This window comes from Hemiscyllium ocellatum, chromosome 48, assembly GCF_020745735.1.
Source record: "Hemiscyllium ocellatum isolate sHemOce1 chromosome 48, sHemOce1.pat.X.cur, whole genome shotgun sequence".
In the NCBI taxonomy this organism is placed as follows: domain Eukaryota; kingdom Metazoa; phylum Chordata; class Chondrichthyes; order Orectolobiformes; family Hemiscylliidae; genus Hemiscyllium; species Hemiscyllium ocellatum.
The window spans coordinates 3,963,739-3,978,190 of record NC_083448.1 but is presented as its reverse complement, the minus strand read 5'-3'; the positions used below and the strand labels follow the sequence as shown (position 1 = coordinate 3,978,190).

General features: G+C 51.1%; 1 protein-coding gene across 1 annotated transcript in view; it reads left to right on the top strand.

Moving 5' to 3' along the window:
- LOC132836975 (hexokinase-2-like) overlaps positions 1 to 14,452 on the top strand; it is a 55,182-nt gene that overhangs the window by 21,929 nt on the left and 18,801 nt on the right. The window contains exons 3-9 of the mRNA XM_060856573.1: positions 4,556 to 4,704; positions 6,613 to 6,732; positions 7,421 to 7,516; positions 7,697 to 7,796; positions 11,132 to 11,315; positions 12,685 to 12,840; positions 13,941 to 14,174. Coding sequence (XP_060712556.1) covers positions 4,556 to 4,704; positions 6,613 to 6,732; positions 7,421 to 7,516; positions 7,697 to 7,796; positions 11,132 to 11,315; positions 12,685 to 12,840; positions 13,941 to 14,174 — 1,039 coding nt within the window. The remainder of the gene's footprint in view (positions 1 to 4,555; positions 4,705 to 6,612; positions 6,733 to 7,420; positions 7,517 to 7,696; positions 7,797 to 11,131; positions 11,316 to 12,684; positions 12,841 to 13,940; positions 14,175 to 14,452) is intronic.

Below are 14,452 nucleotides of genomic sequence, written 5' to 3'. Positions count from 1 at the left end.
CACTTGGAGAGAAGAAATTCTTCCTCATGTCTGTCTTCAGTGGGTAACCCCTTACTTTGAGATTACACCCTCTGGTCCTAGACGCTCTCACACGCCTCTCCACATCTCCTAGGAGAAAGTGAGGACTGCAGATGCTGGAGAGTCGGGGGCTTGGTGCTGGAAAAGCACAGCAGGTCAGGCAGCATCTGATGAGCAGGAGAGTCGACATATTGGGTGTAAGCCCTTCATCGTTGATTCTTCTGCTTCCCGGATGCTGCCCGACCTGCTGTGCTTTTCCAGCGCCACACTCTCGACTCTCCACATCTCCCCCTGTCAAGTTCTTGAAGGAGTCATCTGTTTCACTAAGATCGCCTCTCATTTTTCCAAACAGTAGGCCTTGGAGTGCAGGTTCATAGCTCCTTGAAAGTGGAGTCGTAGGTAGATAGGATAGTGAAGAAGGCGTTTGGTATGCTTTCCTTTATTGGTCAGTGTATTGAGTACAGGAGTTGGGAGGTCATGTTGCAGCTGTACAGGACGTTGGTTAGGCCGCTGTTGGAATACTGTGTGCAATTCTGGTCTCCTTCCTATCGGAAAGATGTTGTGAAACATGAAAGGGTTCAGAAAAGATTGACAAGGATTTTGCCAGGGTTGGAGGATTTGAGCTACAGGGAGAGGCTGAACAGGCTGGGGCTGTTTTCCCTGGAGCGTCGGAGGCTGAGGGGTGACCTTATAGAGGTTTACAAAATTATGAGGGGCATGGGTAGGGTAAATGGGCAAAGTCTTTTCCCTGGGGTGGGGGAATCCAGAACTAGAGGGGCATAGGTTTAGGGTGAGAGGGAAAAGATATAAAAGAGACCTGAGGGGCAACTTTTTCATATAGAGGGTGGTACGTATATGGAATGAGCTGCCAGAGGAAGTGGTGGAGGCTGGTACAATTACAACACTTAAGAGGCATTTGGATGGGTATATGAATAGGAAGGGTTTGGAGGGATATGGGCTGGGGCTGGCAGGTGGGACTAGATTGGGTTGGGATATCTGGGTCGGCATGGAAAGGTTGGACCGAAGGGTCTGTTTCCGTGCTTTTCTTCTCTATGACTCTATGACTGTAATAAGTCCAGGCCTGACCTACTCAGTCTCTGTTCATTAAAACATCCATGGGTTCAGCCGGATGAAAATTGTCTGGACTGCCTCTGATGCCAGCCTACCCTTGCTGAGATATGGGGACCCAAAACCATTCACAAGATTCCAGCTGTGCTCTGACTTGTACCTTGTACAGTTTCAGTAAAACATCGATTGTGAGCGGCACGGTGGCACAGTGGTTAGCACTGCTGCCTCACGGCGCCAGAGACCCGGGTTCAATTCCCGACTCAGGCGACTGTCTGTGTGGAGTTTGCACATTCTCCCCGTGTCTGTGTGGGTTTCCTCCGGTTTCCTCCCACAATCCAAAGATGTGCAGGTTAAGGTGAATTGGCCATGCTAAATTGCCCGTAGTGGGAGGTGAAGGTTCTGGGCGAGTTGCGCTTTGGTGGGTTGGTGTGGACTTAAAATGTTCCATTGGCCTTTCGTATTCCCCGCTGAACTTGGACGCTGGCTTGTTGTGATTCACAGCCAAGGATTCCCAAATCCCTCTCTGCCATAGCTTTCTGCCGTCCTTCTCCTTTTAATTAATATTCGTCTCCTCTATTCTTCCTGCCAAAATGCGTCCCCACGTTGCGATCTGCTCCATCGTAAAAGTTGGATTTCAGAGGTGAGGTGAGAGTGACAGCCCTTGACATCAAGGCCACAGTCGACTGAGTGTGGCATCAAGGAGCCCTGGCAAAACTAGAGTCAATGGGTATCGGGGGGCAAATTCTCCGCTGGTTGGAGTCATACTTGGCACATAAGAAGATGATCGTAGTTGGCGGAGGTCAGTCATCCCAGCTCCAGGACATCACTGCAGGAATTCCTCCGAGTAGTGTCCTTGGCTCAACCATCTTCATTTGCTTCACCAATGACCTTCCCTCTCTCATAAAGTAGGGATGTTTGCCAATGATTGCACCAATGTTCAGCACCGTTTGTGACTCGGGTACTGGAGCAGTCCGTGTTCACATGCGACAAGATCTGGGCAAGATCCAGGCTTGGGCTGGCAAGTGGCAAGTAACATTCGCGCCACGCAAATGCCAGGCCGTGACCATCTCCCACAAAGAGAGAGAGAGAGAGAATCTCATTTCACAAAAGTCCAGTTCACGAACGCAAAGCAAAAAAGCAACGAGGGTGGACAGAACGAGTTTGAGAGGCAATTTTCCCAATATTGGACCGAGTCAGAGAATTGTTCCAGCGCAGGAGGAGACCATTCGTCCCATCATGGCAGTGCAGGTGCTATCCCCCGTGCGCAATCTTCTTTCGTCACACCTTTCCAAAACGTGGCACCCACAACTGCACACTGTACTGGGGTCCAACAAGTGTCTTGTACAAGGTCAACTCACCTCTTGTACTCTATGCCCCTCTTGATAAAGCCAAGGACGCTGTTTGCTTTATTCACTCACTGCCCTCTACACTTCTCCTGCCACCTCAGTGATCCTGGGGCACATACACCCCCAGCTCCCTCTGCCTCCCCCTTTAGAATTGTACCCACTATTTTTATATTGTATGTTCTCCTGACTGAAGGAAAATCCGGAATTGTTGGCCATGTCGGAAAAGCCTAAATGCTATCCTTTGGGATTTGCCATCCTTGCCCGGTCTGGGTACGCATATGAATCCAGCCTCACAACTATGAGTCCGCCTCCTGACTGCCCCCTGGGAAAGTCAGCGATGCTGACAGTCCATGAATAAATTGAAAAGACATGTCCATCTATATACATTCACAATGATTTTTCTCCTGGGAGCTTGCTCTTGGAATTCGGTCCAGTTTTAGCATTGAGCTGGAATGTTAAATATGAGGCAGTTTTCCTCAGCTCTCAAACTCCAGGACGTTTCTATCCATAATCTCCGCAGTGAACTTAATGCACCCAGTGCCAGCTCTGGCTGAAAGCATTGCTGCTGTTTTCCGTTGTCCCTGATTGTCGGTAGCGCCTCTGTGTCAAAATGTGGAAAAGTTTCCGCATGAGAAATGACATTTTCCAGACAGATGAACACCAGCTTTTTAATCTCTGCACACTTTCAAAAGGCTGCCTTCCTCTTATCGGTTGCTGTGCACAGATGACTGCACACTGTTCAGTTGACCAGAGAGCTGTTTCCTGTCCATTTAGATGATAAGGGAATGATACTTAGCGCAAGATTTATCAGCTGTCCCCTTGATGGCTGCTCAGCAACCAAGAGTCAGTCACGAACTGGCACCCAGACTCCTGCGTCCCCTTCTTGACGATGAGGAAGGTTGATGAGATGTTGGGCTCTCTGTGGCGAGAGGATTGGAGGACAGGAACAGGGATGGACGGGGGAGGGTGAGACCACGCCCTGGAGTACTGTGTGAGCGCGGTTTTGGGTCTCCTTATCTGAGGAAGGATGTTCTGGTGATGGAGGGAGGGCAGCGAAGGCTTTCCCAGACTGATTCCTGGGACTGACTCCCTTGTGTTTGGCAGCGAACGGAGAGTCTGATAGAAACCTATGGAATTCTATCAGGGGCTACACAGGTAAGGGATGTTCCCCATGACTGAGGAGGGGGAGTCCAGAACAAGTGGGGAGGTCACGGTCTAAGGAGACAGGGTAGGACTGAGATGTGGAGAAATGACTCCGTACCAGAACTGTGCAACCTGACCGTGGTCTCTCAGTGCCATCTCACCACCCCTGCCTCTGCTTCCAGAAATGCCAACACAGCTACTCCCGCGGGCTATTGACAAGGGGGGAGTGGCACGTGTGGCAATAGCGTGATGACCTGGGCAGGGGAGTGGGGAGTGGGATTAAAGGTTGTGGATCGCTGTACACGAGGGCCTCAATAATCGTCTCTTTGGCCCGTGTTTAACTCTACCCCTCTGACCTCCTGCTCTCACCCTTCATTGGTAGGACTTGCCAGTGGGCACCTGGCCTCATTTGACCCAGCTCAGGTGCTCTTACCAGGCTGGTGAGGGGGTGTCTCGCATGGGGACAAGGGTACCCTCCCTACTGTGTCACGTACCCAGTCAATTCCCCCCCATCTCCCAGGTTGGCACCCGAGCAGATGTGCCGTTGGCAACTGTGCATGTGCCAACTGTCCGCAAGCCCCCAGTCCATGGCATGCTTGGCAAATGGCCAATATCGCTCATTGCCCAGGCCCAGTTGGTTCACTTGGTGCTGCTCTGGTGAAGGAAATCTGCCATCTGACTCTCGACTGTGGCATCTGGGCACTTGAGGATGGGCAGTAAGGACTGGCCCAGCCAGCAATGCCCACATCCCATTTGTGATGAAAGAAAACAGAGTGCCAAGTCAGTTGACAGAAAGCGTGCTGTGTAGATGATCTAATTTAAGTGTTTTTAAATGTTGAGAGAGTCTGGTACGGTCAGTAGAGGGAATTTGCACTTCTTCTTTAGAGAGGGACATTGAGGATGAGGGATTCCATTGTGAAAACTGGCACAATTGGCTTAAATGCTCCGAAATCTGACTCCGTCTCCCTTATGTTTGGCAGAGAGTGGCGATTTCCTGGCTCTTGATCTAGGGGGCACTAACTTCCGGGTGCTGAGGGTCAAGGTTTCGGACAACGGGAAGCAGAAAGTGGAGATCGAGAACCGGATATGCGCCGTTCCGGAAGACCTGATGCACGGGACAGGCACTCAGGTAGGTGCCAGCCTGTGGAAACCCTCGTTTCCGCCCGTCCCCTTTGGGAGGTCAACTGTAACCTTGCTCTCTCTAGCCGACTGTGCCCTCTTGAAACGTCAAGTCTTTGCCACCCAACCGCATTCAATGATTGGCCATCCTACCTGGGCTCCATCGAAGCCCAAAGCCCCATCTTGTTTGAACCCCTTTACTTGGAGGTCTCCTCTCTCCCGGCGGCCAGACTCTCCTCCTCTGCAGCTGCCGAACCTCTCCGGATCCTTCCTATTTAGAAGGTGGATGTGGCCCCTGGTGAGGATCCATGGCAATTCAAAGCTGAAGTTGGCTCTTGCTGTGCCCTTTTCCTTTCTTGTCCTCATCGAGTGTTGCAGACCCCCTCAACAACGATGACACCATAATCGGGTTCGAGAGAGAGAGAGGCTCTTTGGCCCGTCCTCTCTGGGCAGGACATCCCATCCCCTCACCCAGCCTTGGCATCGTGAGTGCCCATCAAAACCCGCCTTCAATGTGCTGAGGGTTTCCGGCCTCTCGCAGCCTTTCGGTCCCAGATTCCCATTCCGAGAAGGAAAACGCATTGCCCTTGAAACCCTTTAACCTTACATCTACGCTCCCTGCTTACTAACCCCTCCACTAAAGAGGGAAGAGCTCCCCGCCACTACTATCTACCAGCACTCTGCCCCTCATAATTGTATGGACCTTAATCAGGTCCCTTCTCTCTACTCAACCCCAGTCTCTCTTCATCGCTAACCTGCTCCATCCCAGGTAACATCCCGGTGAACATCCTCTGCACCTGCACCAGTGAGATGCCACCCTTCCTAAAGTGCGGAACTATACGTGGTCCTCCGTTTGTAACCTAACCTCATGCTATACCTCATAACCTATTGCTTTGACTCAACGAATAAAGGCAAGTGTTCCGTACAGTCCCTGAACTGCCTCCTCTATTTGTCCTCTTCCTTGAATGGAAGTCGCTGGTGGCACCAGGTGCTGTCTCCCTCTCGGGGACTCAGATTTGCACAAGCTACGCCATTGGGGTGGTCTTCCTCCTCTTCCAGGTTTCTCACGGCGCTAATGCACCATGGCGAAGGTGGTTCGTGTGGTACCCCATTCATTACAAGTTGCCATTGAAAAGTTGCCCCCTCTTGTATCAATTCTGGTCATTGGCCAATCCTCCATCTATGCTAATACATTGCCCCCAACACTCTGAAGTAATCTATCCGTCGGCCAGGAGTAGAGGCCGGAGGCTATAAATAATAAAGAGGCAAGGAATCCTGCAGCGAGTAACTCCCCTCCTGACTCCCCCCAAAGCCTGTCCCCACCATCGACAAGGCCCAAGTCAGGAGGGTGTGATGGAATACTCCCCACTTGCCCAGGATGGGGATGGCAGCTCCAACAACACTCGAGATGCTCGACACCATCCAGGGACAAAGCAGCCCCCGCATGATTGTCCCCACACCCACAAGCACCCCACTCCCTCCACCCGCCCCGACGCTCAGTAGCAGCAGTGGGTACCATCTACAAGACACACTGCAGCAACTCCCCAAGGCTCCTCAACCGCACCATCCATCGGGAAGGATAAGGGGAAGCAGATACATGGGAACACCACCCCCTGCAAGTTCCCCTCCGAGCCACTCACCGTCTGCAACTCGGAAATATATCGGCCGTTCCTTCAGTGTCGCTGGGTCAAAAATCCTGGAATTCCTTCCTAAAGGCATTGCGTTGGGTCCCTACACCACACGGACTACAGCGGTTCAAGATGGCAGCTCACACCCCCCCACCTTCTCAAAAGGTCAATTAGGGGATGGGGCAATAAGTACTGGGCCTGACACAAGTGATTGTTTCCCCCTCAATGCCACTGTATGCACTGGACAGTTGTTTACTTTTTCTCTTTCCCCTTCCTCCCTCCCTCTTCAGCTCTTCGATCACATCGCCAACTGCCTGGCGAGCGTCATGGAGGAACTGGACATCAAAAATGAGAAACTCCCTCTCGGTTTTACCTTCTCGTTCCCCTGTCAACAGACCAAGCTGGATGAGGTGAGAGAAAGAGACACTGCAGTGCTTTGACTGTGGAGGTCATAGAAACCCTACAGTGTGGCCCAACAAGTCCACACTGATTCTCCGAAGAGTAACCTGCCCACACCCATTCCCCAAACCTATTGGTCGACATTTCCCCTGACTAATGCACCGAGCCTATACATCGCTGAACACTATGGGTAATTTAGCATGGCCAATTCACCCTAACCTGCACATCCCTGAACACTATGGGTAATTTAGCATGGCCATTCCACCCTAACCTACACATCCCTGAGCACTATGGGTAATTTAGCATGGCCAATGAACCCTACCCTGCACATCCCTGAGCACTGTGGGTAATTTAGCATGGCCAATGAACACTACCCTGCACATCCCTGAGCACTGTGGGTAATTTAGCATGGCCATTCCACCCTAACCTGCACACATTTGGACTGTGGGAGGAAACCGGAGCACCCGAAGGAAACCCACGCAGGCACGGTGCGCGGGGGGAGAATGTGTAAACTCCACACAGACAGTCGCCTGTGGCTGGAATCGAACCCGGGTCCCTGGCGCCGTGACGCAGCGGTGCTCAACACTGAGCCACGGTGCACCTCGCGCTTTGGTTCGAACCTCGCGCTTTGCAGCCCTTTGCTTTCGAGTGTGGTGTCTAACTTGGGTCGTGTTTTTTTCTCCCTGCTTCCTGCTGCAGAGTATCTTGGTTCACTGGACGAAGGGATTTAAGGCAAGCGGAGTGGAGGGGCGCGATGTGGTCACTCTCCTCCGACAGGCGATTACGAGGCGCGGGGTAAGACCTTTGCTCTTTGAGGAAGGCTCTTTTTTCCTTTAAATTTTAGTTGCATTTTTAAGGAGGAGAGGTTTCTGTGGGAGGAGATGCGAGTGGCCGTGAACTCCAGGATTAATTGCGTCTCGCTGTGAAACATTGACTGAATTTGTCTTCCCCTCTCCTCCCCTTCTCCTGAAACAGGACTTTGACATTGATGTTGTTTCCGTCGTCAATGACACAGTGGGGACCATGATGACTTGCGGTTACGATGATCACAACTGTGAGATTGGGCTGATTGTTGGTAGGTCCCATGTTGTTAATCTTCTTGTATTTCTGATGATATCTTGGTGTAGTGGGGATACGGGAGGAATTGGTGCTCAGGTCACAGAGTCATTCAGCACGGAAGCAGACCCTTTGGCCCAACACGTCCATGCCGGCCGGGTCGCACAAACTGAACTGGGCGCATTTGGCTCAACTCTTTCTGAACCCTTCCTGTCCATTTCTCTGTCCAGATGCCTTTTAAATGTTGTAACTATTCCCACCTCCATCACTTTCTCTGGCATCTCGTTCCCTATACGCACCACCCTCTGTGTGAAAATGTTGCCCCTCAGGTCCCTTTTAGATCTTGCCCCTCTCACCTTAAACCTATGCACTTCAGTTCTGGACTCCCCTATCCTGGGGAAAAGACCTTGGCTATTCACCCTATCCAAGCCCTTCGTGATTTTATATATCTAGATGACTTTATCCCTCAGCCTATCCAGCCTCTTAGAGTCATAGAGATATACAGCGTGTAACAGACCCGTCCATGCCGACCAGATATCCCAACCCAATCTAGTCCCACCTGCCAGCACCCGGCCCATATCCCTCCAAACCCTTCCTATTCATATACCCGTGCTGAAAATGTGTTGCTGGAAAAGCGCAGCAGGTCAGGCAGCATCCAAGGAACAGGAAATTCGATGTTTCGGGTATAAGCCCTTCATCAGGAATCCTATTCATATACCCATCCAATGCCTTTTAAATGTTGTCATTGTACCAGCCTCCACCACTTCCTCTGGCAGCTCATTCCATACACGTACCACCCTCTGCATGAAACGTTGCCCCTTAAGTTTCTTTTATATCTTTCCCCTCTCACCCTAAACCTATGCCCCTCTAGTTCTGGACTCCCCCACCCCAGGAGAAAAGACTTTGTCTATTTATCCCATAGCTCAAACCTTGTAGTCCCAGTAACATCCTGGCAAGTCTTTTCTGCACTTTTTCCAGTTTAATAACATCCTTCCTATAGCTGGGCGACCAGAATTGTACGCAGTACTCCAAATGTGGCCTTGCAACTGCAGCATGACCCCCCAACTCTAAACTCAACGCTCTCACCAATGAAGGCAAGCACGCTAAATACCTCCATGACCCTACTGACCTGCGACGGCACTTTCAAGGAACTATATACCTGCACCCACGAGGTCTCTCTATTTGACAACATTGCCCAGAGCCCTACCATGAACTGTGTAAGTCATGCCCTGGTTTGCATTCCCACAATGCAACACCCTGAATTTTTCTGTCATTCCTTAGCCCATTGGCCCATCTGATCATGATCTCTTTGTTATCTGAGATAACCTTCACCTCCTTAGCCTCCAACAACGACATCAGTTGCCGGGCTGTGAGGGTGTCTGAACCATTTGGCCCCTTTGACTTGGTGCTAGCTCTGTATTCCAACTCAGCCCACTCCTCCACCTGAGCTCAGCCCCTGGCCTCCTCCCCTTTCTCTCCTGCAGTTTGTCAGACAGCGCATTCCCTGCTTATTGTAACCCCCTCTGCCTTGCCAATTTAAAAACAAATTCTACTCCTCTCTCCCCTTTGGCCATCCCCCACTATCAGTATTCTTAGGGACGGGGAAAAGAGTGGGCTAATGAGGGATGGTCAGCGTGGTTTTGTACAGGAGATTGCTTTTTTTTTTGAGGAAGTGATTGATGGGGATAAGGCAGTGGATGTTGTCTACACAGACTTTACTAAATGAAACATTTGACAAGCTCCTCATGGGAGGCTAGTCCAGAAGGTTAAATCACATGGCATTCACTGTGAGTTGGTAGGTTGAATATCAATGGCTTGGTGATAAAAGACAGAGGGTAGTTGTGGAGGTGTATTTTTTTAACCAGAGATCCCTGACCAGCGTGTTCCCACAGGGATCAGATTAGATTAGATTAGATTCCCCACAGTGTGGAAACAGGTCCTTTGGCCCAACAAGTCCACACCGACCCTCTGAGCAACCCACCGAGATCCATTTCCCTCTGACTAATGCACCTCCCTGAACACTATGGGTAATTTAGCATGGCCAATTCACCCTAACCTGCACATCCCTGAGCACTATGGGTAATTTAGCATGGCCAATTCACCCTAACCTGCACATCCCTGAGCACTATGGGTAATTTAGCATGGCCAATTCACCCGAACCTGCACATCCCTGAGCACTATGGGTAATTTAGCATGGCCAGTCCACCTGAACCTGCACATCCCTGAGCACTATGGGTAATTTAGCATGGCCAATCCACCCTAACCTGCACATCCCTGAGCACTATGGGTAATTTAGCATGGCCAATTCACCCTAACCTACACATCCCTGAGCACTATGGGTAATTTAGCACGGCCAATCCACCCTAACCTACACATCCCTGAGCACTATGGGTAATTTAGCACGGCCAATCCACCCTAACCTGCACATCCCGGAACACTATGGGTAATTTAGCATGGCCAGTCCACCTGAACCTGCACATCCCTGAGCACTATGGGTAATTTAGCACGGCCAATCCACCCTAACCTGCACATCCCGGAACACTATGGGTAATTTAGCACGGCCAATCCACCCTAACCTGCACATCCCGGAACACTATGGGTAATTTAGCATGGCCAGTCCACCTGAACCTGCACATCCCTGAGCACTATGGGTAATTTAGCACGGCCAATCCACCCTAACCTGCACATCCCGGAACACTATGGGTAATTTAGCACGGCCAATCCACCCTAACCTGCACATCCCGGAACACTATGGGTAATTTAGCATGGCCAGTCCACCTTAACCTGCACATCCCTGAACACTATGGGTAATTTAGCACGGCAATCCGCCCTAACCTGCACATTCCTGAACATTCTGGGTAATTTAGCATGGCCAATTCACCCTAACCCGCACATCCCTGAGCACTATGGGTAATTTGGCATGGCCAATTCACCCTAACCCGCACATCTTTGTGACTGTGGGAGGAAACCGGAGCATCCGGAGGAAACCCACGCAGACACGGGGAGAACGTGCAAACTCCACACAGACAGTCATCCGAGGCTGGAATCGAACCTAGGACCCTGGCGCCTTGAGGCAGCAGTGCTGACGGCTGAGCCACCATGCCAGGGTTTAGAGGGATATGGGCCGGGTGCTGGCAAATGGGACTAGGTTGGGTTGGGATATCTGGGCGGCATGGATGAGTTGGACCGAAGGGTCTGTTTCTGTGCTGTATGTTTGTATGACTATGTGTGAGGAAAGTATTTCACGCAGAAGTGATAGGTACCTTCAGCACCAGTGGAGGTGGTAAAATATGAAATGAAGTGACCTGGTGTTGTTCTTTAGCTCGGTAACCCAGTAGCTTTTTGATTTTATAGGTACAGGCACCAATGCCTGCTACATGGAGGAGATGCAGTACATTGACATGGTGGAGGGGGACGAGGGCAGGATGTGTATCAACATGGAGTGGGGCGCCTTCGGAGACTTTGGAGAGCTGGACGATATCCGGACGGAGTTTGACCGAGAGATTGACAGAGGCTCCATCAACCCCGGGAAGCAGCTGTGAGTGTGCGCGGAGTAGTAGGGCGGTGGGGGAAGGTGGCGATGACTGGGCACTGGGGTGTTGGCACTGAGTGCCGATCTCGGCAGAGGCGACCCCCGCAACAGTCATCGATCGGTGTTCAAATCGCCAGTCAGTAACGTCCCCTCATGGAAGGAAAGCTGCCTTGTCTTCACCCAGTCTGGGCCTACCCGTGACTCCAGACCCACGGCAAATGTGATTGCCTTGTGAAATCCGTTCAAGGGCAGCTCAGGATGGGCGACAATGCTGTGCTTTCTCGCATTGTGAAAGAGTGATTGTCAGGGAGTATTCCAACATGTAAATTACCCCAAAGGGCCATGCAGTCAAACAGAGTTTGAGCTGAATGTAAACTTGGCCAGACCAAAGAGTAACATCTTGTTGTTTCTCTTCCCCCTCTTCTCCCAGAATCACTGAGGGCAGAATGAGAACATTCAGCCCATTGCTTGGGAGTACAGACCCAGCAACTCCCATCTATCTTCATAACTAAAGGGCTTTGTTCCTGGACCTGTCCTCTTTAATCTTCAACGCACGCTCTCTGATGTCCTTACCCATCCTTCCTGAAGTACTGGACATGATAGCCCAAGCTCAAGCCAGGCTAGTGTTATATACAGAGCTGAAAATGTGTTGCTGGAAAAGCGCAGCAGGTCAGGCAGCATCCAAGGAGCAGGAGAATCGACGTTTCAGGCATGAGCCCTTCTTCAGGAATGCTGCCTGACCTGCTGCGCTTTTCCAGCAACACATTTTCAGCTCTGATCTCCAGCATCTGCAGTCCTCACTTTCTCCTCGTGTTATAAACAGGTTCAACAGAACCTTCTCACTTTGACTGTCTGTTCCTCAATGCCCAGAGGATGGTGCTGAGTCATAGAGGAAATAGGAGCAGAAGCAAGCCATTTGGCCCTTTCGGAAGATTAGGGCATTTCATCCAATCCAGTTCCCCCTTTCCATTCTCTCGCTCTGTCACTCTCTCTCTCCCTCTCTCTCTCTCTCTCTCTCTCTCTCTCTCTCTCTCTCACCCACAACCCCCCCTCCCCTCCCCCTGTATCCTTTGGTGCCAAGATCTAACTCCATCTTATAAACATTCTTGACCGCTTTAGACTGTTCTGGAGTCACGTGGATTGAGGGGAGGGGCCGATTTTCAGGGCATTAGTGACCCCGGTGGGTTTTTCCAACACTTGTGATGTATGTAGCTTCTCATTTCAGATTTTTAATCGTTCTTTTCTGGTCTCTGACCGGGCTGGGCCTGCATTTCGCCTGCGTGGCATTAGCGCCAGCTCTGGTATAGTGGGCTTGGAAACGCTGTATCGAGAGCACTCTGCGGCCCGCGATGATTCGTTTTTGTTTCTTTCAAAGGTTTGAGAAGCTCATTAGTGGAATGTACATGGGGGAGCTGGTCCGAATTATCCTCGTCCAAATGGCCAAAGATGGCCTGTTATTCGAAGGAAAGCTTTCACCAGAGCTGCTCATCAAAGGTCACTTCGAGACCAGATACGTGTCAGCGATTGAGAAGTGAGTACCGCGTTGATCTGAAATGCTTCTTGCTGAGGGGGGTTGATGGAGCGGGTGCCAGGAGATTGAGATCGACAGAGGAATTCCCAGAGAAACCCTGGGTTTGGAGTGGGAGCAGTCTGAATGACTCCGGTCTGCCCTATTTATTTTCGCATCTACTCAATAGCGAGTAAAGACTGTCTGTCAGGGAGGGAGCTTTGAACTATTCTGGGCACGCGAAAAAAATCGCGTTGCCGTCATTTACAAACGTATCTCTTCGAGAAGGGGAATTGATTTCTGATTGTCAAACAGAGTCATGCAGCTCTGAAACAGACCCTGGGGTCCAACCGGGTCCATGTCAACCATAATCCCAAACTAACCTGCATGCTCCTGACCCATATCCCTCCCAACCTTTCTCATTCACGTTGTTATCCAAAAGCCTTTTCGAAATTGTAACTGCACCCACATCCACCACTTCCTTTGCAAGTTCATTCCACACTCCCGGTGTAAAACTTGATACCTTTTTAAAATCTCTCTCTCCTCTCCCCTTAAAAATGTGGCCTCTATTTTTGAAATCCCCCACCCCAGGGAAAAGGGAACGACCATCAAATCTAGCTATACCCCTCTTGGTTTTATAAACTTCTCAACCTCCTAAATTACAGTGTATATAACTCAAACTCTCCCTTCCTGGCAACAACCTCTTCTGAACCTTCTCCAACTAAACAGTGTCCTTCCTATAACAGAACTGGACACAGTATTCCCAAAGAGGCCTCACCAATGTCCTGCACAACCTCAACCTGACTTCCCAACTCAAGATACAGTAACAAGGAGTGTTTTGTGTGCCAACCGGGCGCTTCATACCTTACGAAATGGGTGTATGTTTCTATATTTCGATCTCCCGGGGGAAAGTGAAGGATGTGAGGGAAGGGAGAGTGGGAGTTGAAGGTGGGATAGAATGGCGTGTGGCCACCGAAGGGTCTTCTCCCTGGGTCCAGGATGGAGTTGCACCCGGTTTTGGGAGAGAGGAGTGGTGGGTAAAGCGGGGTGCGGGCAGCGAAGGTCATGATGCCAGTCGATGGAGTGCCCTTTACATTCTTCTCCCCCCACTCCCGCCTACTCAGGGATAGCGATGGTCTGCAGAAGGCTCAGGAGATTCTCGCCAAGCTGGGCATCGAAGCCAGCGCCGATGACTGCGCGGCCACCCAGCGGGTCTGCACTGTTGTGTCAAGCCGCTCGTCGGATCTCTGCGCTGCCACCCTGGCAGCGGTCCTGAGGCGCCTCAAGGAGAACAAAGGACTCGAGAGGCTGCGGACCACCATCGGAGTGGACGGCACTGTCTACAAGAAGCACCCGCAGTAAGCTTGGCATCTTCGCTGGTCGGTCCCAGCACTCGGACTGGCGCCGGTTGGGTCGGTCTCGCCTCCACTCGCTCCAACTCCTGGTGAAACCTGTCTTGATTTGAAGACCTGTCGCTAAGCCTCGAGCAGATTTCACGACCCCGCCATCTGTGGTAGAGAATCCTCTCAGAGTGAAGAAATTCCTCTTCCTCTCTGTGATCAATGGCTGACCCCTTACTCTGGTCCTAGACTCTCCCACACGAGCAGCAACCTCTCCACATTTCCCCCTGTCAAGT